Below are 25091 nucleotides of genomic sequence, written 5' to 3' on the forward strand. Positions count from 1 at the left end.
TTGCAGTTACATGTGCAGTTTGTTGGCTGTGGTGCTGGAATTTATGACTGATGCAGTGGATTCCACAGCACAGCTAGCCTTGTAATTAAAACTATTTCTTGAAATGGTTCTGTATTTAGGATATAAGTGAGTATGTGAATTTAATGTTGGTTTTTAATGTGCTTTCATTTTTTTGCTTAAAATCATCGCCCAGTAAAAATGTACTGTATACCAAAATCATACCTTCCATCTAGTCAGTTAAGACTGCAAAATGTTAATACACATAATTAAATCAATATTTTAGCAACTTGCCTGAATCTAGCTAATGTATACCTTTGGTGGCCACACCCAAAGGCTATCAAGGTCCAGGAGAAGGTACAGAGAAAGAAAGACTTGTGTTTATATAATGCCTTTCACGACCACCGGACGCCTCAAAGCACTACAGTCAATGAAGTACTATTGAAGTGTAGTCACTGTTGTAATGTGGAAAACACTGCAGCCAATTTGCGCACAGCAAGCTCCCACAAACAGCATGTGATAATGACCAGATAATCTGTTTTTGTTATGTTGATTGAGGGATAAATATTGGCCAGGACAGAGGAGGCCAACTAGAATGGTACCAAAGGGATTTTATTTGAGGATAGGCGCCAGGAATTGGGGCTATTTATTTTTTAAGAAATATGAGCTTAGAGGGGATAAGATTTTTTCAGAATCAAGAAAGAGCTTGGAATTAGGCTGGATATGTTTATTTGAGATGGATACGGATCCAAGGACCTGAGGGCATGCATGTAGAATCTGTAGGCAGAATTAGGTTAGATGTTGAGAAGTATTTATTTTCACAGAGCATTGCCCTCTGGAACAGACTACTGAAATATACAGTGGGTATGGATTTACTAGTCTTTTTAAAAGGGAGAAGTTCCTGAAAGAAGAGGACATTTCCAGTTAGAGGCTAAATTGTTAGTTGCTTGATTGCCTTAAGGAGTTGGAGAGGAATTTATCGCAGTTTTCTTGAATTCGTTTTTTTTCTTTGCCTCTTCCCGATGATTGCGTGGTTAGTGTGGGTCAGTGGTGTCTTTGGGTGAACCATTGTCATGACATAGTGGGCTTGATGGTCACTTCTTGCCCTTTTTATATGTTTGAATTGGTAGCCGAGTTTTTAGATGTATTATATACTGAACCTTTAGCATCTGTTGTCATGGATTTTTTTAAATTCTGCGTAGGGCTTTGCATGTGCAGTTTTTATTTTGTTGTAAACTTCATTTCTTCCCTGGCTTCCTGAACAGTAGTCAGCTTAAATGCTGCCTGTGGGAGGGGCAAAGGTACAGTTTATGGGGTACAATTCAGCTATTAGTAGGCCCAAGAAACTTTGGGGGTAATTTTCACCTGCACTGCCTTGACAGTAATTTGCGGAGCAGATTGCCTGCCCGTTATAGAAACCACTTGATTTTCAGCCCATTGACACCTACAGACAGATCTGCTCCGATAGCCTGCTGCCCAGGTGATGAAGGGGAAATTATCCCTTTTGTCCATTCCCCTCTCTGCCTCCCTTTTCCTCTGCCCCCAGCCTACTGGATCTGAAAACTACCTGTAGTCTAATGTGACAGTTTCAGAACTACGGTAATATTGATATGTTTACATTCAAATTCTGCCAAACTGGACAGCTGTTTATCGTGTAAACGGAGCATAAGTAGTCTGAATGGAAACACATTCCTTCTGTGACTCATTGTCGGCCAGTATTGGGACATTAAGAGCAGCCAGAGAGTTCCGAAGCAACTGCCTTCATTGCTGTGCTGCCAAGTTGTTATCGTGACTTAAATGTTAGTGCACTATGAACTAATTAACTGATCCTGTCCCTCAAGCATTTAGATAATGGGTTTTCTCACCTCCTATTGGGGTGACTGCAACTTTCTGCTAGGTGCTAAAGACTGTTTTAAAAACAGCATCAAGAACCAGAGTGGAAAATCTTAATGGCTTCCCTGAGGTATTTGTGTATTTAAGCCTTGTTTATATTAATGATGTTGAGGTCAGTGTTGTATGTCTCCTATTCCCTGTGTACAACTTTGGTCCAGATGCCTGTAGACTTTATTCAAGTGAAAACCTCAAACTTGAACCTGGAGAGTTGAGGAATACATACAAGTGTGTTGGTAATGGTAGATTAGGGATGTGGCAAGGCCAGCATTTATTGCCCATCTCTAATTACCCTTGAGAAGGCGGTGGTGAGCCGCCGCCTTGAACCGCTGCAGTCCGTGTGGTGAAGGTAGTCCCACAGTGCTGTTAGGGAGGGAGTTCCAGGATTTTGACCCAGTGACAATGACGGAACGGCGATATATTTCCAAGTCAGGATGGTGTGTAACTTGGAGGTGATGGTGTTTCCATGTGCCTACTGCCCTTGTCCTTCTAGGTGGTAGAGGTCACAGGTTTGGGAGGTGTTGTCAAAGAAGCCTTGGCGAGTTGCTGCAGTGCATCTTGTAGATGGTACACACTGCAGCAGTGGTGCGCCGGTGATGGATTGAGTAAATGTTTAAGGTGGTGGGTGAGGTGCCAGTCAAGCAGGCTGCTTTGTCCTGGATGGTGTTAAGCTGCTTGAGTGTTGTTGCAGCTGCACTCATCCAGGCAAGTGGAGAGTATTCCATCACACTCCTGACTTGTGCCTTGTAGATGGTGGAAAGGCTTTGGGGAGTCAGATGATGAGACACTTGGAGATGAGACACTCGCCGCAGAATACCAAGTCTCTGACTTGCTCTTGTGGCCACAGTATCTATGTGGCTGGTCCAGTTAAATTTCTGGTCAATGGTGATGCCCAGGATGTTGATGGTGGGGGATACGTCGATGGTAATGCCATTGAATGTCAAGGGGCGGTGGTTAGATTCTCGGTTGTTGGAGATGGTCATGGCCCGGCACTTGCGTGGCGCGAATGTTACTTGCCACTTATCAGCCCAAGCCTGAATGTTGTCCAGGTCTTGCTGCATGCGGGCATGGACTGCTTCATTATCTGAGGAGTTGCAAATGGAACTGAATGCTAATCATCAGCGAACATCCTCACTTCTGACCTTTATGATAGAGGGAAGTTCATTGATGAAGCAGCTGAGGATGGTTGAGCCTAGGACACTGCCTGAGGAACTCCTGCAGTGATGTCCTGGGGCTGTGATGATTGAACTCCAACAACCACAGCCATCTTCCTTTTGTGCTAGGTATGACTCCAGCCAGTGGAGAGTTTTCCCCCCCGATTCCCATTGACTTCAATTTTACTCTGGCTCCTTGATGCCACACTCGGTCAAAGGCAGTCACTCTAACCTCACCTCTAGAATTAATCTATTTTGTTCATGTTTGGACCAAGGCTGTAATGTTGTAGTGGTAGGGGATAGTATTATTAGGGGGATAGAGAGAGTTCTCTGCAGCCGAGAGCGAGAGTCCCAAAGGCTGTGTTGCCTACCCGGTGCCAGGGTTAAGGACATCTCCTCTGGGCTGGAAAGAAACTTGCAGTGGGAGGGGGTGGATCCAGTTGTCGTGGTCCATGTTGGTACAAACGACGTAGATAGGACTAGGAAGCCGGTTCTGTTAAATGAGTATGAGCAGCTAGGGGTCAAATTAAAAAACAACCTCAAGGGTAATAATCTCTGGATTATTACCTGAGCCACGAGCGAATTTGGCTAGGACAAATAAAATTAGAGTTAAATGTGTGGCTCAAAGACTGGTGTGGGAGAAATGGGTTTTGCTTCCTGGGACACTGGCACCAGTACTGGGGCAGGAGGGAGCTGTTCCGTTGGGACGGGCTTCACTTGGCCAGTGCTGGGACTAGAGTCCTGGCGGATCATATAACTAGGGCTGTAGAGAGGGCTTTAAACTAACTAGTGGGGGGGGGGAGGTTCCTAGAGAGCAAATAATAAAAATGACAACAGAGAAGGTCATAGACTTAGGTAGCAGTGGGGAAATTAAAAACCAGAGCGTGTCAGGAAGGGGCAGAAGGTATGGAGTAAAAGGTAAAGTAATAAAAAGGGCAAAAGCAGGAACTAAGTGTCACAAAACATCTTTGAAAGTTCTCTATCTGAATGCACGTAGCATTCGTAACAAAATAGACGAGTTAATGGCACAAATAACTACATATGGGTATGATCTTGTGGCCATTACAGAAACATGGCTGCAGGGTGACAATGCCTGGGAATTAAACATACCAGGTTATTTAACGATCAGGAAGGACAGGCAGGAAGGAAGGGGAGGTGGGGTGGCTATGTTAATAAAGGAAGGAATCAATGTAATACAGAGAAATGATACTGGGTCAAAGGATCAGGATAATGAAACTGTTTGGGTGGAGGTAAGGAATAATGGGCAAAAAACACTAGTGGGCGTAGTCTATAGGCCTCCGAACAGTTGCAACTCTGTTGGACGGAGTATCAATCAGGAAATAGTTGAGGCTTGTAATAAGGGAACATCTATAATTATGGGGGATTTTAACTATCATGTTAATTGTACAAATCAAATTAGGCAGGGCTGCCTTGAGGATGAGTTAATTGCGTGTATTCGGGATGGGTTTCTTGAGCAGTATGTAACTGAACCGACCAGGGGGCAAGCAACCTTAGATCTGGTCCTGTGTAACGAGACAGGATTAATTAAAAATGTCCTAGTAAAGGATCCCCTTGGAATGAGTGACCATAACATGGTTGAATTCCATATGCAATTAGAGGGTGAGAAGGTTGGATCTCAAACAAGCGTGCTAAGCTTGAATAAAGGAGACTGAAGGTATGAGAGCAGAATTGAGTAGAGTGGATTGGGAAAATAGATTAAAGGGTAAGACGATACATGATCAGTGGTGTACATTTAAGGAGTTATTTTACAACTTCCAAAAAATATATATTCCACTGAGAAGAAAAGGGTGTAAAAGAAAAGACAGCCATCCGTGGCTAAGTAAAGAAATTAAGGATAGTATTCGACTAAAAACAAGGGCATATAAGGTAGCCAAATCTAGTGGGAGGATAGAGGATTGGGAAAACTTTAAAAGACAGCAAAAAATAACAGAGATTGATTAAGAAAGGGAAGATAGATTATGAAAGTAAATTAGCAAAAAATATAAAAACAGATAGCAAAAGTTTCTATAGTTATATAAAAATAAAAAGGGTGGCTAAAGTAAATGTTGGTCCCTTAGAGGATGAGACTGGGAAATTAATGGTGGGAAATATGGAGATGGCAAAAACACTGAATATTTTGTATCAGTCTTTACAGTAGAGGACACTAAGAATATCCCAACACTGGACAAACAGGGGGCTATAGGGAGGGAGGAGCTAAACATGATCAAAATCACTAAGGAAGTGGTACTCGGTAAAATAATGGGACTCAAGGCGGATAAATCACCTGGACCTGATGGCTTACATCCTAGGGTCTTGAGGGAAGTGGCGGTAGGGATTGTGGATGCATTGGTAATAATTTTCCAAAACTCCCTGGACTCAGCAAAGGTCCCGGCAGACTGGAAAACTGCTAATGTAACACCCTTATTTAAAAAGGGCAGTAGACAGAAGGCTGGAAACTATAGACCGGTTAGCCTAACATCTGTGGTAGGTAAAATTTTGGAGTCCATTATTAAGGAGACAGTAACAGGACATTTGGATAATCATAATTTAATAGGACAAAGTCAGCATGGTTTTATGAAGGGGAAGTCATGTTTGACAAATTTGCTGGAGTTCTTTGAGGAAGTAACATATAGGGTGGATAAAGGGGAACCAGTGGACGTAGTGTATTTAGACTTCCAAAAGGCATTTGACAAGGTGCCACACAAGATTATTGCTTAAGATAAAAAATCACAGGATTGGGGGTAATATTCTGGCATGGATAGAGGATTGGCTATCTAACAGAAGGCAGCGAGTTGGGATAAATGGTTCATTCTCAGACTGGCAATCAGTAACTAGTGGTGTTCCGCAGGGGTCAGTGCTGGGTCCCCAACTCTTTACAATCTATATTAACGATTTGGAGGAGGGGATTGAGTGTAACATATCAAAGTTTGCAGTGATACAAAGATGGGAGGGAAAGCAGTGAGTGAGGAGGACATAAAAAACCTGCAAGGGGACATAGACAGACTAAGTAAGTGGGCAGAGATTTGGCAGATGGAATACAATACTGGAAAGTGTGAGGTTATGCATTTTGGCAGGAAAAATCGTAGAGCAAGTTATTATCTTAATGGCAAGAAACTGGAAAGTACTGAAGTACAAAGGGATCTGGGGGTCCTGGTGCACGAAACTCAAAAGGTTAGTATGCAGGTGCAGCAAGTGATTAAGAAGGCCAATGGAATGTTGGCTTTCATTGCTAGGGGGATAGAATATAAAAATAGGCAGGTATTGCTTCAGTTGTACAAGGTATTGGTGAGACCGCACCTGGAATACTGCATACAGTTTTGGTGTCCATACTTAAGAAAAGACATACTTGCTCTCGAGTCAGTACAAAGAAGGTTCACTCGGTTAATCCCGGGGATGAGGGGATGGACATATGAGGAGTGGTTGAGTAGATTGGGACTCTATTCATTGGAGTTCAGAAGAATGAGAGGCGATCTTATTGAAACATATAAGATTGTGAAGGGGTTGGATCGGGTGGATGCGGGGAGGATGTTCCCGATGATGGGTGAAACTAGAACTAGGGGGCATAGTCTTAGAATAAGGGGCTGCTCTTTCAAAGCTGAGATGAGGAGGAACTACTTCACTCAGAGGGTGGTAGGTCCATGGAATATGCTGCCCCAAAAAGCTGTAGAAGCTGCATCATTACATAAATTTAAAACAGAAATAGACAGTTTCCTAGAAGTAAAGGGAATTAAGGGTTACGAGGAGCGGGCAGGAATTTGGACATGAGTCTAGGTTCGGATCGGACATGGCCCTGTGGGTAGCGGAGCGGGCCCAGGGGCCGTGTAGCCTGATCCTGCTGCTATTTCGTGTGTCTAATTCTGTTAGATTCAGGAGATGGTTCTGTGATAGTAGATTGGCAGTTAGGATCAGATCAGCCATGATCTTATTGAATGGCGGAGCAGGCTCGAGGGGCCAATTGGCCTACTCCTGCTCCTATTTCTTATGTTCTTATGCAGTTTGGAGCTGTTTGGTCCTGGCAGAACTCAAACTGGGCATCGGTGAGTAAGTGCTGCCTGATAGCACTGTCGATGCCACCTTCCATCACTTTGCTGATGATTGAGAGTAGATTGATGGGGCGGTAATTGGCCAGATTGGATTTGTCCTTTTTGTGGACAGGACATACATGTGCAGTTTTCCACATTGTTGGATAGATGCCAGTGTTGTAGCTGTACTGGAATATCTTGGCTAGAGGCACGGCTAATTCTGGAGCACAAGTCTTCAGCACGATAGCTAGGATGTTGTCAAGGCCCATAGCCTTTGCTGTATCCAGTGCGCTCAGCCGTTTCTTGCTATTACGTGGAGTGAATCCTATTGGCTAAATACTGGCCTCTGTGATGGTGGGAACCTCGGGGACGCTAATTATGGATCATTCACTCGGCACTTCTGGCTGAAGATGGTTGCAAACGCTTCAGCCTTGTCTTTTGCAGTTGCGTGCTGGGCTCCGCCATCATTGAGGATGAGGATATTCATGGCGCTTCCAACTCCTGTTAGTTGTTTATTGTGCACCACCATTCACAACCGGATGTGGCAGGACTGCAGAGCTTTGATATGATCTGTTCATTTTGGGATCGCTTAGCTCTGTCTATAGCATGCTGCTTCTGCTGTTTAGAATACATGTAGTCCTGTGTTGCAGTTTCCCCAGGTTGGCACCTCATTTCTAGGTATGCTTGGTGCTGCTCCTGGCATGCTTTTTGAATCTGGGTTGGTTCCCTGGCTTGGTAGTAATGGTAGTGAGGGATATGCTGGGCCATGAGTTTACAGATTGTGCTGCTGCTGATGGCCCACAGTGCCGCATGGATTTTGAGTTGCTAGATCTGTTCTGAATCTATCCCATTTAGCACGGTAGTAATGCCACACAACACGATGGAGGGTGTCCTCAGTGTGAAGACGGGACTTAGTCTCCGCAATGACTGTGCGGTGGTCACTGCTCCCAATACTGTCATGGACAAATGCATCTGCGACAGGTAGATTGGTGAGGACGAGGTCAAGTAGGTTTTTCCCTCGTGTTGGTTTTCTCACCTGCCGCAGGCCCAGTCTGGCAGCTGTGTCCTTCAGGACTCGGCCAGCTCGGTCAGTAGTGGTGCTACCGAACCACTCTTGGTGATGGACATTGAAGTCCCCCACCCAGAGCTCATTCTGTGCCCTTGCTATCCTCAGTGATTCTTCCAAGTGGTGTTCAACATGGAGGAATACTGATTCATCAGCTGAGGGAGGAATACTGATTTATCAGCTGAGGGAGGGTGGTCGGTGGTAATCAGCAGGAGGTTTCCTCGCCCATGCTTGACCTGAAGCCATGAGACTTCATGGGGTCCAGAGACAATGTTGAGGACTCCCAGGGCGCCTCCCTCTCGACTGCATGCCACTGTGCCACCACCTCTGGTGGGACAAGACATACCCAGGGATGGTGATGGAGGAATCTGGGACATTGGCTGAAAGGTATGATTCTGTGAGTATGTCTGTCAGGCTGTTGCTTGACTAGTCTGTGGGACAGCTCTCCCAATTTCGGCACAAGTCCCCAGATGTTAGTGAGGAGGACTTTGCAGAGTCGACTGGGCTGAGCGTGTCGTTGTCGTGTCCGAAGTAGATGCCGAGGTCGATGCTGGGTGGTCCGTCCGTTTTTTTTTATTATTAATGCTGTTAAAGCTGAGTGGCTTACTAGGCCATTTCAGAGGGCAGTTAAGAGTCAGCCATATTGTTATGGGTCTGGAGTCACGTAGGCCAGACCAGGTAAGGACGGCAGATTTCCTTCCCGAATGGACATTAGATTTTTTTGAATGTTACCCTTGTACAAGTGGCATTGATTTTTAAATAAAATTCTGGTGTCTAAATTAACAGACACTTGGCTCCAGATTAAAACTGCATGAAAACTTGAATCCTGAACTGACTCGGGTTAATTTTCAGGTCCATGCACTGACCCGGCTGGAGGAAGGTTGATCCCACAAGAATTTCTGAGGCCAGCCTAATTTGAATAGTTTCACTGAGCTTGTCGTCCATACTGGGCCTGATGCTGGGAGCTTGCTGGGTGGGGGTGGAGAGACAAAATCACTTATCAGCAACTTTGGAGACAATTTAGAGATAAGTGGGCATGTCGGGGGTGGGGTGGGGGGGGGGCAACAAAAGTTGTTAAAAGACAAGTGACTGGCAAAACCCTGTGACTGGCACAATGTGAAGGCAGGAAACTGAGTCTGGGAAAGAATGAGCCACGCAGCACGTGACCTGGTTAAAAGCTGTTGAAGTGGAGTTGCTGCTGTATGAGGTGAGCGATCCTGTTTGCCCCTCCAGGGCATGTCTCCCACAAGACAAGGCAGCATGCATGGCAGAAGCTGGCTACCCAGCGCAACACTGTGCAATACCCACAAAACCTGAACAGGTGTGGCACATTTGAAAGAAGCTGCCTGTATAAGCCTGCCTATGGTTACAAGAGGTATGGCCCAGTTATGCGTGCCGCAATGTGTTGCTGGATAATCTGTTGCAAATTTAATTCTGGCCCGTACCAAACCCCGGCTCTTGCCATGCAGTGCTCTTTTTTATTGTTGACAATGCATACCCAGAGGACTTGCGTTTATAGCTGTAACAACATTTTCAAAGGGATTCATTGTACAATCTAGCGCATGGCCACTTAATGACACCAGAATGTGTTGCAGCTTCCAACACGTCTGTCATTGTGCATGTGTTCCTTCAGCTTGCAATACATCACGGTTATGTTGTTTGCATGGCCAAGATGGCACCTAATACAAAAGAACAGACCCAAGCTGGAGGAGGGCTCAGAAAGACAGCATCTTGCATAAAAGATGAATGAAAGAAAGTGAAGGTGTAGATCATTCCCACCAAGCTGTGACCTAGACCCATCTAGTTCTTGTCTCGTCCCCTTTCTCTCACTTCCACACAGGCATACTCAAAAAACACAAAAGCAACATACATAGCTAGTACCTTGTAAGATGGGCTCTATTGGAACGTATCCCTTTGAGCCATCATTGTAAGCCTGATAAAAGCCTGCTAGCACTGCCAGTGGAACAGGATTGCACAAAATCTGTTTCCCTCTCCCCAATCTGTCCAAGCATCAGCACATATCATGGAGGATCTAGTTAATGAGCTTGAAGCAGCACTGGCTGAGTCATAGGGTATGGGTGAGGAGGAGCAAGTGATGGTGCCAGAGGAGGAGTGGAAGCCTGCTACCAAAGGCTCCCTGTACTTTTGAAAAATGTAGCAGTGTGGTGATATTTGCAAACTGTTAGACTCCTGGTGCTAGTCAATAGAAAATGAGATGAAATATGCTGATTGATGCATCAGTCAATTGTTTCACATATCTGTGAGCAGCTGATGGGACGGAGGTCAAGTCACAAAAAGAAGTTTCATGGTTGGGTAACCTTGCCTGCTGCTGACTGTGCCATTCCTGCGATGCAGGTTGGTTGCAGATGTCCTTCCAGCAGGTGCTGCAGCTCACTTACAGGCTGTGGGTTAGCAGGGAGCCAGTGGAACCAGTTCCTGACAGAAAGTTGCAGTTATCTCGACATGGCCTGGAGATGTGGTCAGCAACATTATGGCGGTGGTGCCTGCTAATCTCCCTGTCAAGCCGCCTTCCATTTTGTACCAATTTAATGCATGAAGTATTGTGATTGGAGTATTTTCAAAGCAACCCAGCAGTAAGATAGCTGTGACTGGGCACTGCACTTGGTGTAACTTTGTTAAATGCTGTGACGCACTCTGAAAGGATATGAACACTGGTATTCTGGGCGACACCTTGCAGAAATCACCACCTATTAAGGATATTCCTATTCTGTAGAATTATTTGAAAACGTTTCTGTACAGTTAAGTTTCTCTGTGGTATTGGTGACAATGAATCTGCTTTTCTCTGTTCATAAACATTTTCTCCATGGTCTAATTGAGAAAATAGGAAAACATTATTAAAGCATTAGCTGAAGATTTTTATAAAATTGCACATTGGAAACTTTATCTGGAAAGAAAACTTAACATTTTTTATTCGTTCATGGGATGTGGGCGTCGCTGGCAAGGCCAGCATTTACTGCCCATCCCTAATTGCCCTTGAGAAGGTGGTGGTGAGCCGTCGCCTTGAACCGCGGCAGTCCATGTGAAGATACTCCCACAGTGCTGTTTGGGAGGGAGTTCCAGGATTTTGACCCATCGACGATGAAGGAACACTGATATATTTCCAAGTCAGGATGGTGTGGAACTTGGAGGGGAACTTGGAGGTGATGATGATCCCATTGCGCCTACTGCCCTTGTCCTTCTAGGTGGTAGAGGTCGTGGGTTTGGGAGGTGCTGCTAAAGAAGCCTTGGCGAGTTGCTGCAGTGCATCTTGTAGATGGTACTTCTGTTCCTTTAATTTGGGACTTCAACCAGATTCCCTTTAATACCTGAATTATAATAGGTGGATTTCCCAAACATCTGGAAATGGGATGGGATTGCTCGTCAGCTTCATTAGCAAGCAAGGTGAACACTTATGCTTTTGCTGAAAAGAAGCAAGTTAGTTGCAAGGCAGACCACCCCAGCAAAAACATGTATGTGGTACATTTTCGGCAGGAGCCCGGTAGGGCCTCCCACCATGTCCTCGTCCCCACTTGCTCTAATCCTACCGACAGTAGCAAATTCCACCCTACTGCCATGCATTTTTTTAATATAGAAGGGAAAAGAAAAGCTGTGAATGTTAGACATTGGAATAATACAAAATACTAGAATTTGCACAATAAATCAGTTGGTGTGTAAAAAATAAATAAATAAATAAATAAATAAATAACCATTTAGGTGGGACCTTTCATTTGAATTGATGCCTGATTTGTTCATAGATTTATCCTAGTTCAAAGCTTATACACTTTGAAGTGTAAATTCAATTATTCTTTCATCAGGGAGACAGGACATCCTTTATTTAGACTTTGTTTTATCCTTTCCTAGACAGGTTTGCCTGATGATAGCCAAAACGAAGGAAATCTAGTGTCTTTTGAAAGGTAAGGATTAAGTTTCATAACCAAATAAAATGTATATTCAGCAATATGACTGCTACACTTTCTTGTAATAGTCTATCCAAGAAAGGTTTACAATGGCTTGCTCGAATTTAAATGATGACTGCTTACTGTACCAACTGTTGAAAGGAAAATTGCCAGTCCAGCACAGTATGTTGCCATCAAAATGAGTGTCAACTTACTAAATTAACTTCACCAAAGACTACTTGTACAGAATGGAACGTTGTATGTACTTTATACATTTATAAGGGGTCTCTTTTGTGTGGCAAGATCAAGTAGCCAACCAGATATAACAGCATTTATTGACCTTAATTTTTGAGAATTTATAATAGGAGTTGCATATCTAGGATGGAGATTTAGAGCTTTGCTGATGAATCTATCATTTTGCCATTTATTTAACAATGTCTTTAATTTTTATTTTACATTGCTCACCCCTCCACACAAAAGTATCCAATACTCCCAGTTCAGCTTGAAAACTGGTAGTTGACAGTGTAGATCTGCATACTGTCAATTGATTAGATTGTTTTCTAGGTGTTTTACACAATATTAGAACCTGGTACCAGAGCAGATGCTATATTTGGCATTGAAAAATTCATCAAAAATTATATCCAGGCATTTAGAGAATGCTTAGCGTTGGGATTCCAACGCACACCTGGCTGGCCTCCCACATTCTACCCTACGTAAACTTGAGGTCATCCAAAACCTGGCTACCCGTGTCCTAACTCGCACCAAGTCCCGTTCGCCCATCACCCCTGTGCTCGCTGACCTACATTGGCTCCCGGTTAAGCAACGCCTCGATTTCAAAATTCTCATCCTTGTTTTCAAATCCCTCCATGACCTCGCCCCTCCCTATCTCTGTAATCTCCTTCAGCCCCACAATCCCCCGAGATATCTGCACTCCTAATTCTGCCCTCTTGAGCATCCCTGATTATAATCGCTCAACCATTGGTGGCCGTGCCTTCTGTTGCCTAGGCCCTAAGCTCTGGAATTCCCTGCCTAAACCTCTGCCTCGCCACACTACTTTCCTCCTTTAAGACGCTCCTTAAAACCTACCTCTTTGACCAAGCTTTTGGTCACCTGCCCTAATTTCTCCTCATGTGGCTTGGTGTCAAATTTTTTGTCTTTAATACTCCTGTGAAGCACCTTGGGACGTTTTACTACATTACAGGTGCTATATAAATACAAGTTGTAGCAGCAAGAGTGTTATAAATCACTGGTTAGGCCCCAGCTGGAGGGTGTCCAATTCTGGGCACCACACTTTAGGAAGGATGTCAAGATCTTGGGGAGGATGCAGAGGAGAGTTACCAGAATGATACCAGGGATGAGAAACTTCAGTTATGTGGAGATGAGAGAAGTTGGGATTGTTCTCCTTGGAACAGAGAAGGTTAAGGAGAGATTTAATAGAGCTGTTCAAAATTATGAAGGAGAAACTTTTTCCAGCTAAATTATCACAAAATAGAAATCAAATTCTTAGAAAACAGTTGAGAAAAAAGTTACTATTTCTATTTTTGGGTTTGTGATAAATTGAAACTATTTTTTAAATGCTTGGTTGCTGGAATGTGCTATCTAAACTCTTCATAATTAGATTTTTGTCTAAAGACTGTTCTTCCACACAAGGTTATTTTTGTTGAAGCTAGTCAATGATTTATAGAATTGAAATAAAATCAACAGTTTAGCAGAACTTTCCAAACCCAATTTCACAAAGGTGTTGTATAAATTCCATTTTTAATCGCATGAGTTTCAAAGCAGTTCACATAATGGGTTATTTTTGAAGACCAGTCACTTATGTAGGCAAACTAATTAAGACAGGTTGTACATCATTCTATTCAATTCATGGCAGCATGGCTCATTTGATGACGCATGTACACCTGAGTGTGGATTCTAGCTCAATTCCAGGACCTGAGCGCACAAATTAGGCTGAAACATATATATTGGAAACATTTAATGTCTGAGATGCATAAGGCATTATATAAATGCAACATTTCCAGCTCGGTCTCCTTCAGTCATAAATGTATAACAGAGGTAGAAAATTGAAATCTATAGAGTTGCTACTGCAAGCCAAGGCTCCCAGTGGAGAGAAATGCTCATAAGGAGTGCATTTTGGGAAACTGTGGATGTTCAGCTAGTGATCCTCCATTAAAGTAAATTGAGGGAAACGACTGCAATGCGGCCATGATTTCCCGAGTTGTACTCCCTACTAGAGAAGGGTACTTTTGGGACAGATATCAGGAAATTCTTCAGAGTGATTGTGTGGCAAAAATCTTGGAATTGTTTAAGAAACAATTGAATGCTGCTTCATTAGAATATTGCTGGATGGATAAATCAAGATGGGTTGAATGGCCTTTCTCATTCATAATTATTTTGTGATTGCAAAATTCCAACCTGAAATGAATGATGCATGATCAGCTCCATGTAACTTATCTAGAGATCATATAATTTTGCCTCGGCATTGCTTCTAAGTGTTTTTGGCCTTCACAACAATCCAATACTCAAATTTTGGACATTTTCTAGTGAGGTTTAACATAACTCCTGTAAATATTTTTTTCCATACCAAAAGGACTATATGTCCAAGTATATAAATAATGTAGCCTTTTGGCTTGAGGTAGTCGCTGGCCAGAATCAAGAATTCTGGTGTAATTCCTTTTTTTTATATAAACATATTGGGCTAGAAATTGTGGTCGGAGGCATACCTCCGGAGTACGCCTCCGACTCATGAAAGAATTACAAAACCACCTGCTGGCGGCGAGGCTGCGAAAACTTGGGCCTCGGGCCTCGAGGTGGAGGACAGCATAATGGCCCAGGGATGCAGGCAGTGCGGAAACGTTCCTGGGATCACGTAGGCCTGGTTCTCCAATCACAAAGCAGAATTCCATTTTAATCATTTACGAAGGAAATCCCCTAATTATGTGCAATGGAATCCCCAAATCCTGGAATTTTATTCATAATTATCTTAATTCCACCAACCTCGCTAAAAATTTAATTTTTTGATAATTTTATATATCATTAAAACAGTAATCCAGGCCAATATTTGCATAAACTAATTTCATAGTGTGTGCTTAAATCCCATGCGGAAATCCTGATCCTGCGGTGGATTTCATAGGGAATACGATGGTGTACTCAGTACGCCGTCATATACACCGCAATTTCAGGGGCATTAGCAAAGACTGCTCAAACTTTTTTTATTTTAGCATAAATGTAGGTAACCAATGTGTTTTGACTGATTTTTAAAGGGGGTGGGAAATATTTTTTTTACTGGCTTGCCATTTCTAAAATTAAGAATTGCATTATTGGTGCGCATTCGAAATCCTTTGCTTTCTGGAGCTGCCCACTTTGCTCATTTGTGATGGTGCAAAATAGATTCTGCACCGAATGTTTGCACCCCAGCAAAAAGATTTGAAAGCATAACAAACTAACATAGAGGGGCTAAGAGGAGCAGTAAATGTACACTTTTTAAACACTTGCCACTATATCAGTTCTGCAGTATACACTTCCCTTTAATACCATTTCAGAAAGAAGAAATTTGTATTTACATAGCGCCTTAACTGTTCCTCAACACATCCAAAAGTGCTTCACAACCAGTGTATTCTTTTTGAAGGGTAATTATTTATGTGGGTAAATCCAGCAGCTAATTTGTGCACAGCAAGGTCCCAAAGAAATGACAAATAGGTATAACATTCCTTCTGGAGCATGGGAACTACATCTATCTGTCTCAAATCTGTCTGGAAGCCACCCCTCTACCAGCATTTGTTAAATCCCTCAAAATTAAGTCTGTTCTTCACAAATCTCCTCTCTTGCCCAAGTACCCTTGGTATAATTTCTGTACCAGTGATTGCATTACTTTTGAAGTGCAGTCACATTGGTATGCAGGCAGATCAGCAGCCAATTTGTGTACAGAAAGATCCTACCAATAATAAATGAGATGAATAATCACAACATTTTTTTTTGCAATGGTTGAATGAGGAATGTTGGCCAGAAAACCAGGTGAACTCCCTGCTCTTCTTTGAATGGTGCCATGGGATCCTTTATGTTCACTTGAACAGGCAAATGCGTCCTTAGTTTAGTGCCTCATCTGAAGAAGTGCAACACTTCCTCAATATTGCAGTGAAGTGTAAACCTAGGTTTATGTGCTCTAGTCCTGAAGTGGGGCTGAAAGGCACAACCTTTTGTTTCAACAAGAGTGCTACCACCAAATTACTTGACATTTAATGCTTGTTTAAGTTTGATCATGAGACTTCAGATGGGTCATAATTGTTTTAGAAGCTGAGAATTCTGAGATTTTTATAGCTGGAGGAGTGAGAGTTGATAGAGAAGCTGGAAAGTGATTTAGGGGAAGCGAGTGAGGATGTAAAAGGTAAATACATCTTTGCCAAGTTATTGTATTCTATCAACAGAACAGTATATGTCATCACTGGATATAGGAAAATATCTGTTGAATCTGGAAGTTCTTTTTACAGCTTACAAAAAAAAGTTTTATATGGTTAGAAAATTTAGCATTAAATAATTTTAAGTGTGAGCATGGAAATGAGAGAACATATTTTCATTAAACTGAAATGTTTTATTTCGTCTTGGCATTAACGATTGGTTTCAATGTTATGTAGTCAGAATCAGTTTCAAGATCAAGTAGAAGATGGAATTACAGAAGATGACTTGCAGCTCATCAGAGAGCGAGAGACTGCTATTCAGCAGTTGGAGGTACATAACCTTTGTTGCATAACACTTTATGAAATGTGTAGTTTTGATATATTTTATATTCTTTCTCCATATCTTCAGGAATGATTCATCATTCACCAGGGGACATTTGCTAAGCAGTGCTTCCTTCAGGAGCTTTATATTCTGAAACTGAGAATCATGTGCTTTTCCCTCATCCCCCTAATGCATAAAAACCTAGCCCACAGATCACTTGCACAGGTATTCACATTTCCCAGTAGGGAAAGTGATTTTTGTTTTGTATATAAAAAGAATTTAGGAGCATTCCAATTTTGACGACAATAATTAAGTGCTCCATATTATCATATACAATTAGAGAGAACATCAAACACTTCTGTGACCCAGTAGTTTTTCCACTTTGTGTGCTAATACCTCAGCATTGACGCAGATATTCAAGAGACTTTATTGCCACTTGGTGTTGGTGGTTGCCTCAGTGGCATCCAGGGCAAAGCCATAAATGTCTTCCAAATTTGTTCAAACTGTCACTGAGATAGAAACCTCTGACCTTGGGGCTGTGAAAAATCAAGTAGTGGTGTTAAATATATTTCTTTATAAGAAGCTGTTAACGTACCTGGCTGCAAATTTTGATATTCAAATGAATTATGATCAGTATTCTGTGGAAGGAAGTATCAGGCCTATGAATTGACCCATAATAGTAACCTGGTTTTGAAGTAAAAAAAAATAAATAATATTTTAGTTAATAGGTTTCCTCAGTTGAAAAGAACATTAAGCAAGGCATTTTACACAGTATGGGTTGTGAAAATATCACTTAATCCTCAGGTGATGAGTATAAATCCCTGGAAGTAGTAGTCAGAGTTCTCCTCTGCCCTCCCTCCTCCCAACTACACACACACTTCAGCTGGGATGATGAATACTCAAAGTATGCGATTGATGACTATGGTCTATGAAGAAGACAATATTAAAAGCAAGTTATTCTAACTTTTTATTTTTGAGCGGACATCTCAAGTACCTCGGAGACCTCCAAACTCAACCTTAAGTCTTAAAAGGAAAACACATTTCTGTATCCAATTAGTGGGCCATAGTTCTGCAATAAAAACAGAAAATACACAATGAGCTACAAATTTGAAATGTAGATATAGGTGAGGCTAGGAAACCTCTTCATCAGAAATGTCCCAGTTAGGCTAAAGCTTTTATAGGACTAAACTTGCTGGGATGAATGAATGAAATACTACAGTACTACATTTTTACAAGCTGATATAAATACTAAGCTTCTTTTGTTCATTTCAGTCTGATATCCTGGACATTAATGAAATATTTAAAGACTTGGGAATGATGATTCATGAACAAGGAGACCTGGTTGGTAAGCATCTTGTGTTCCAATAGTGTCCTTGGTTATGCTGTTATACAGCTTAGTGTTCTATTGTTTTCAGATACAGCAATTTTAAAACTTGGAATTAAAATAGCAGATACTGCTCTTCTCTCGGATACATTTTGAGATGAATTAATAATTTGTAGGCTTTCCAGAAGCTTATCAAATGAGTAATTGTAGTTTGATGTGCGCTCTTTCAGAAGTTGTATTTAAGAATATTCTTCCTGTATCAATCGCTAGATTTAATTGATGTATTCCAGGTTTGCATTAGCTACTGGTTCAACTTTTTTGACTTGCTTTAGTAAGGTTAGAGGTTCTTTTAAAACCTAGAAATAGGAAAAAAATATATACTATTAAATTGCCTGTGGAATTTTCTATGGTTAGTTGATGAATAGAAGGTTTTTAAATATACAAGATGATAACAGAGTTGGCAGAGAGACCTTTGAAACTCGCTTTATAGTCACTTAGTGGCCAGAAACTGCAATTACATTGACATTTGACCTAGCAAAACTGAATAGGAAATGTTGGCATAGCAAGCTTCAGTGGTAAATGTTGATAGGAAGTCATGATGACAACAGAAAGTAAGGTTTGTGGACAGAAGTATGTGTCCTATATAGAATTTTTAATATATAAATACAGTTCTTGGTGAATTTTGTGCACATCAGGTGGTTTATATGTACAGGTATATACTGGGGACAGAAACCTCCTTTTTCCCTACTTAATGTCAAGCCTAAGTTAAATCTATTGCAACTTCAGATATAAAATGGGCACTCGTTGTGTTGCTTCAACAGTGTATCTTAAATACAACCTCTAGTACACACTTACATTTTTGCATGAGCCATTCTTGTGGTTTCTGTGTCTTATTATACATGGGTTTTGCACTGTATTTAAACTTGTAGTGGCATAAATATGGTGCAATAATCCTAGGCTAAATTACGTAGAAACATAGAAGATAGGAGCAAGAGTAGGCCCTTCGAGCCTGCTCCGCCATTCAATGAGATCATGGCTGATCATCCAAACTCAGTACCCTGTCCCTGCCTTCTCCCCATATCCCTTGATCCTTTTAGCTTCAAGAAATATATCCAACTCTTTCTTGAATATATTTAATGAACTGGCCTCCACCGCCCTCTGTGGCAGAGAATGCCACAGGTTCACCACTCTCTGGGTGAAGAAATTCCTCCTCATTTCAGTCCTAAATGGCTTACCCCTTATCCTTGGTTCTGGACTCCCTGGCCATCAGAAACATCCTTCCTGCATCTAGTCTGTCCAGGCCTGACAGAATTTTATAGGTTTCGATGAGATCCCCTCTCAATCTTCTAAACTCCAGTGAGTGTAAGCCCAATCGACACAATCTCTCCTCGTATGTCATTCCTGCCATCCCAGGTATCAGCCTGGTGAATCTTCGCTGCACTCCTTCCATGGCAAGAACGTCCTTCCTTGGGTAAGGTGACCAAAACTGCACACAATATTCAAGGTGCGGTCTCACCAAGGCCCTGTACAACTGTAGCAAGACATCCTTGTTCCTGTACTCGAACCCTCTTGCTACGAAAGCCAACATACCATTTGCCGCCTTAACCGCCTGCTGCACCTGCATGCTTACCTTCAGCGACTGGTGCACAAGAACACCCAGGTCTCTCTGCACTTCCCCTTCTCCCAATCTATTGCCATTCAAATAATCTGCCTTCCTGTTTTTGCCACCAAAGTGGATAACCTCACATTTATCCACATTATAGTGCATTTGGCATGTTTCTGCCCAATCACCCAACCTGTCCAAATCGTACTGGAGTTTCACGACATCCTCCTCACAGCATACCCTTCCACCCAGCTTTGTGTCGTCTGCAAATTTGGAGATATTCCATCCAATTCCCTCATCCAGATCATTAATATATATTGTGAACAGCTGGGGTCCTAGGACCGATCCTTGCGGTACCCCACTAGTCACTGCCTGCCACTCGGAAAACGACCCGTTTATTCCAACTCTTTGCTTTCTGTCCGCCAACCAGTTCTCTATCCAAGTCAATACCTTGCCCCCAATCCCATGTGCCTTAATTTTGCACGCTAATCTCTTATGCGGGACCTTATCGAAAGCCTTCTGAAAGTCCAAATACACCACATCCACTGGTTCTCCCTTATCTATTTTACCAGTTACATCCTCAAAAAATTCCAGTAGATTAGTCAAGCATGATTTACCTTTTGTAAATCCATGTTGACTTTGTCCGATCCTGTCACTGCTTTCCAAGTGCTCTGCTATTACATCTTTTATAATGGACTCTAGCATTTTCCCCACTACCGATGTCGGGCTTACCGGTCAATAATTCCCTGCTTTTTCTCTACCACTCTTTTTGAATAGTGGGGTAACATTAGCTACCCTCCAATCCATGGGTACTGTTCCAGAGTCTATCGAGTTCTGGAAGATGACCAGCAATGCATCTACTATTTCTAGGGCCACTTCCTTAAGTACCCTGGGATGTAGATTATCAGGCCCTGGGGATTTATCGGCCTTCAGTCCCATCAATTTTCCTAACACCATTTCCCTACAAATACTGAAATGGCTGTGACTGGCAGAATAGTTTAACTCCTGCATTCACTGCAACATCTCCTGATTCAACATGCATTGTGATGTTGCACATCTGCCTGTGCATGTAAAATGAAATACTGAGTTTAAGAAAACAGAAGCACCAAGTATAACTTGGCTGGTATGACTTGGGAGGCATTCAGAGCAATTTGGGTATAACAGGAGTAAAAGTGAGATTGAATTACTACAAAATATTGGGTGATTTGGGGCTAAGCTTAAAGGAAAGGACATTGTCTAACTCGCAATCATCCAGATCATAAAAGTGGAATTCTTTGTCATTTGTTCAATGTTTAAATTCTAATAGACAGCTATCATCACATTGGAGGAGGGCCAAATTAACCTAAGGACACTGTCCCTTTAAGAAATTGCAGCCATGTGTGGTCAAGATTTAAGTATTTGTTACTTTCTAAAATAGTTTATAAAGTGCTTTGTACAAGATAAATCACTTGTGCCATCTACCGCCCACAGCAGTCTACCTCAGTCATTTCAGTTCTGGTTAGCTTTACTTTATCCTCTGGCTGATGCCAGCTCTTCCCAGTGCTGTTTGGAGTTGCTTGAGTTGCAGATTCTGAGCCCCCCATTTCCACTGGCACTTGTTGACTTATCCAAGGCCATTAACTTGTTTTCCACACAATGCTTTTTAGTGGAGATGTGGCTCCACTAAGGTTTCCCTTTCCAGGGGCTGTTCTTGCCTTAAAATTGCTGCAGGCTGAATGCATATCTCCCAAGAAAATCCATCTTTGCTGTATCTACATCTGATTGGACCCCCAACTAAATACAATGCAGCCAGCCAAGATTCCATCATTGCCATTCACTCCATTATAGACACCGGGTGATTCTCAGGCCTCCCTTGTATGTCACTTTGATTACATCCTCCTGGTCCTTTTATGTCAATTAGCAGAGTTGGTGCTTTTGTTGTATCTACTGTGTATACAGTAGTAAATAGTCATAATGAATTTATACCGCTTGATTGACCTCGGGACAGAAAACTGATAATTCTTGCTGACGGCATGCAGCAGCTTGCTGAAATCAGCTGAGTGTCTTCAGCTTTCACAGCCAATATGGTGGGTTTCTTAAAACCTATATGCACTGAAACAACATTCAGGAGCAGTATGCCACTAAAACGCACCAAGTGCATACCCAGAATTTTTTGCAAAAATAAGAACATAACAACTAACCATTGAGTTATGTTCAAACTTGTGTTTGTGCCATTTAAAGAAAAATTGATGTCAAGAGAGTGGAGTGAAAATCCTGGGACTAAACACCTGTCTTCACAGGGTTGTTAACACCAATGAGTGTTGAATTAGCAGATAGGACTATAGAGGCTTCATTATTTTAGGCTGATGATCCCTGTAATGCATTGAATGCATGTATGTCAGTGCCCTTCATTTATTCCACAATAATGAGTGCAAATTGGTGACTGATGCAGAACTTGTACAGCCTGTAGTTAATTAATTTAAGATGGACATTGCATTTAGTGACCTTCAGATGTAAACTTCCCCATACCTGTTCCGAGTTGGTCTTTTCTATTTTTTGGGAAGGAAGTGAAGTGAAGAAAGAAATTGGCATATGGTGCAAACTTCAACCAAGTTGCTGCTATCTCGATTGCCATAAGTGTGCAATGTATCACTGAGGTTCTTTCGTCCAGGACTTGTACCTGGTTGATACTTAATAGTTCACATCTTTTAAACTGGACCACATTTTGTACACTGGTCTTTCATCTTTTACAATAGTTGGTCTCTAGGTTGACTTTAATTCAGTATGATCATATTTAATCTGGGGTTTTTTTTTGGAGGGTGGGTGGAAGGGCACAGTGATAACCCCCAAAAAATCATTATCGCAATGCTTTGGGATGTCCTCTAAATCTCCTTGCTGAATGTTTGGTTTTAGTATACTTGGGCACATCTAAAACTTGAAACTGTAACCTTAACCATATAAACAAAATTAATTTAAGAAAAGCTCACTCAGCCTCCAACTTCAAAGGTAACTCATTTGCTGTTGCGCACTTTCTGATATCTGGAGGATGTGAAAGGCACTGTATAAATGTAGGTTATTTCTTTCTGTACATAACAAAACTTCTGTCTTTTTAGAGTGATACTCTAATGTTCTTGTATGTTTCTGTAGATAGCATAGAAGCCAATGTGGAAACTGCTGAAGTACATGTTCAGCAAGCAAACCAGCAACTTACCAGGGCAGCTGAGTACCAGGTAAGGTCTGTTTTTTGGAAAGTTTAATGGGTAAGCAAGATGTATGGGGTATTTGAGAATGAAAACCAAACTTTTATGGTTATTTTCATTGTTCTTGACCTAATTCACTAGAATTATTAAATTGTATTGCTGAATTATTTAATTATCCTGTATCATGCAAAATTAACTGTACAGTGCTGCCTTTTCTCTCATACTTGAGATCTACCTATTGATGGATTTAAGGGTGTTTTTCTTTTTTCTTTTTGCCCACTATATTTAGAATAATTAATTTACTTTTTTCTTTTCCACAGCGCAAATCTCGTAAGAAGATATGCATCTTAATCGTGGTGTTGGTAATCTTAGCTGTGGTAGTGGGACTCATTATCTGGGCAACACTAAAAAAGTGAATTCAGAAGATTTAGCGTAGACATTGCACTCAAATGCTGGCATAACATTAAACATCACAATAGAGTCTGGGTTATTTACTGAAGCCTAATACTTTATTCAAACACATTATTTAGAAAATTAAAAAAATATCCAAAGCGTGCTTTCTAGCAATGTAATCAGAACATGTAATAATTTATAATTTAAAATGCCATGCTTTGCAAATTCAAATGCCACTGTTTTAATAGTATACAATGTCTCTTTGGGACAAAATGTCTTGAATGAATTTTTTTGGGATGTGCCAGGTTGCCATAATTTAATCTTCAAGCTCTGCTGACTATTGTAGGTTTATTTTAGTTTGACCTAATTTCGAGGCAAAAGGCATTCCATTAGGTGCAAGTGTGTCTGGACCAGTGCCGAAATGGATTCTTCAGTTTTGCATTAAAATGATGCCACGTTAACCTTTTTCTATTTTGCTCAATTGTTGGCAGCTTTAGTTTCATGCCTGCCCATAAGTCACTAAATGAAGTAACAATGCACTTAGTCATATCAACAGTAAGTATCTATAGACTTCTTACTGAAAATTAACTTGCAATTGTCTGGTGTTTGCAATATTTGCACTGAATGGAACCAGTCTGACTTTGTATCACATACATTCCTTTGTATTGTGTGTTACCTTAATGAACAATATGGAAAGGACTATATTTGTATTCCTAGGGATGTGTTAAACATTTTAATACAACTTGTGCCATTTTGAGATTGTATGCTTGCATACAGTTTTTCAGATTTGGATTAAAATTAGACTGAACCGTATAACAAATGCAAATATGCTGCTTAAATAAACTTTTTGTCAATATCATTGTGTTACCATTGCTGTCGTGCAATATTGGGCAACGTACCAGTTGGTAAATTTTGTAAGCCACTAAAGGTCTATGAGGTTTTAAATATGCACCAGTGAAGCTTTGTTTATATTAATTTGAATACTGAAATTCAAGTGACATGCCTCAGACCAGTTAGACAGTCTACAGCAAAGAACTTTGTGTGGGAGGAAGGGGGAAAAGAACTGTTATTAAATGCAAGCTAATCAATAAATACAAACCGAGTTAATTTAGGTTGTCTGCACTTGCAATAAAAATCACATTAAGTTATCTGGTATTTTTGTAGTATGGCAGAAAGCCAGCATTGTACTGAAACACCATTCCCAGTGTTTGCCATCTTTGCTGTAGCATTAAGATTGTGTTCAGAGTTATCCTGTTTTAAATACATATACATATCTAATAAATACTAATAAACATCTCTAACAAAAGTTAGATCACGGTCTCTTATTACAGGAGTTGCTTGACAGTGGCATACATGAGGCCACTGCCCCAATGAGTAACAAGTTGCCATAAAAATTGTGATCTTGTGTAATAATTAAGCAAAGGGAGGTGGGGAGGGAGCGGAATTCTATTGTCAGCATCTTGGTTTGTAAAAAATCTTGACTACCACCAAATGTACTAGGCAAATTTAGGCGCACGCACGCACACGCACGCGCGCACACACGCTGGAGTGCCCGGTGGTGCTGAGGGTTTTTTGAGCGCATGTTATGAAAAAAGTAGAAATAATTTTTATATAAATACGGTGAAAGGTAGGAGAATTATAGAGGTTAGAGAAAAGATTTACAAATTAATTAACTTTTTTTAAAAACAATTTGTTTTAAAAGCAACTTTTTTTTTGCTGGAAATGTAGATTTGAAAAGAAACACGCAGAAAGCGGGAAAAAGAAATGAAAAGTTTAGAATCAAGATGGCGGCGACTCACCTTGGTTCAGAACGATAAGGCCCGCCCACACACGCACCGATTGGTCGACCGT

At 41.5% G+C, this 25091-nt stretch overlaps 1 protein-coding gene across 3 annotated transcripts in view; it reads left to right on the forward strand.

Annotated features, from left to right (window-relative positions):
* The window catches only part of LOC147112654 (syntaxin-7-like), a 57211-nt gene extending 33115 nt beyond the window's left edge, over positions 1-24096 (forward strand). For all 3 annotated transcript variants that reach the window (XM_085997113.1, XM_085997114.1, XM_085997115.1), the window contains exons 6-10: positions 11991-12043; positions 16657-16750; positions 18014-18086; positions 22795-22877; positions 23168-24096. In XM_085997113.1, coding sequence (XP_085853239.1) covers positions 11991-12043; positions 16657-16750; positions 18014-18086; positions 22795-22877; positions 23168-23263 — 399 coding nt within the window. In that variant the 3' untranslated portion in view covers positions 23264-24096. The remainder of the gene's footprint in view (positions 1-11990; positions 12044-16656; positions 16751-18013; positions 18087-22794; positions 22878-23167) is intronic.
* Positions 24097-25091: the final 995 nt, after the last annotated feature.

This window comes from Somniosus microcephalus, chromosome 9 (assembly GCF_052327205.1).
Source record: "Somniosus microcephalus isolate GS21.2 chromosome 9, FLI_Smic_1.0, whole genome shotgun sequence".
NCBI classification, from domain to species: Eukaryota; Metazoa; Chordata; class Chondrichthyes; order Squaliformes; family Somniosidae; genus Somniosus; species Somniosus microcephalus.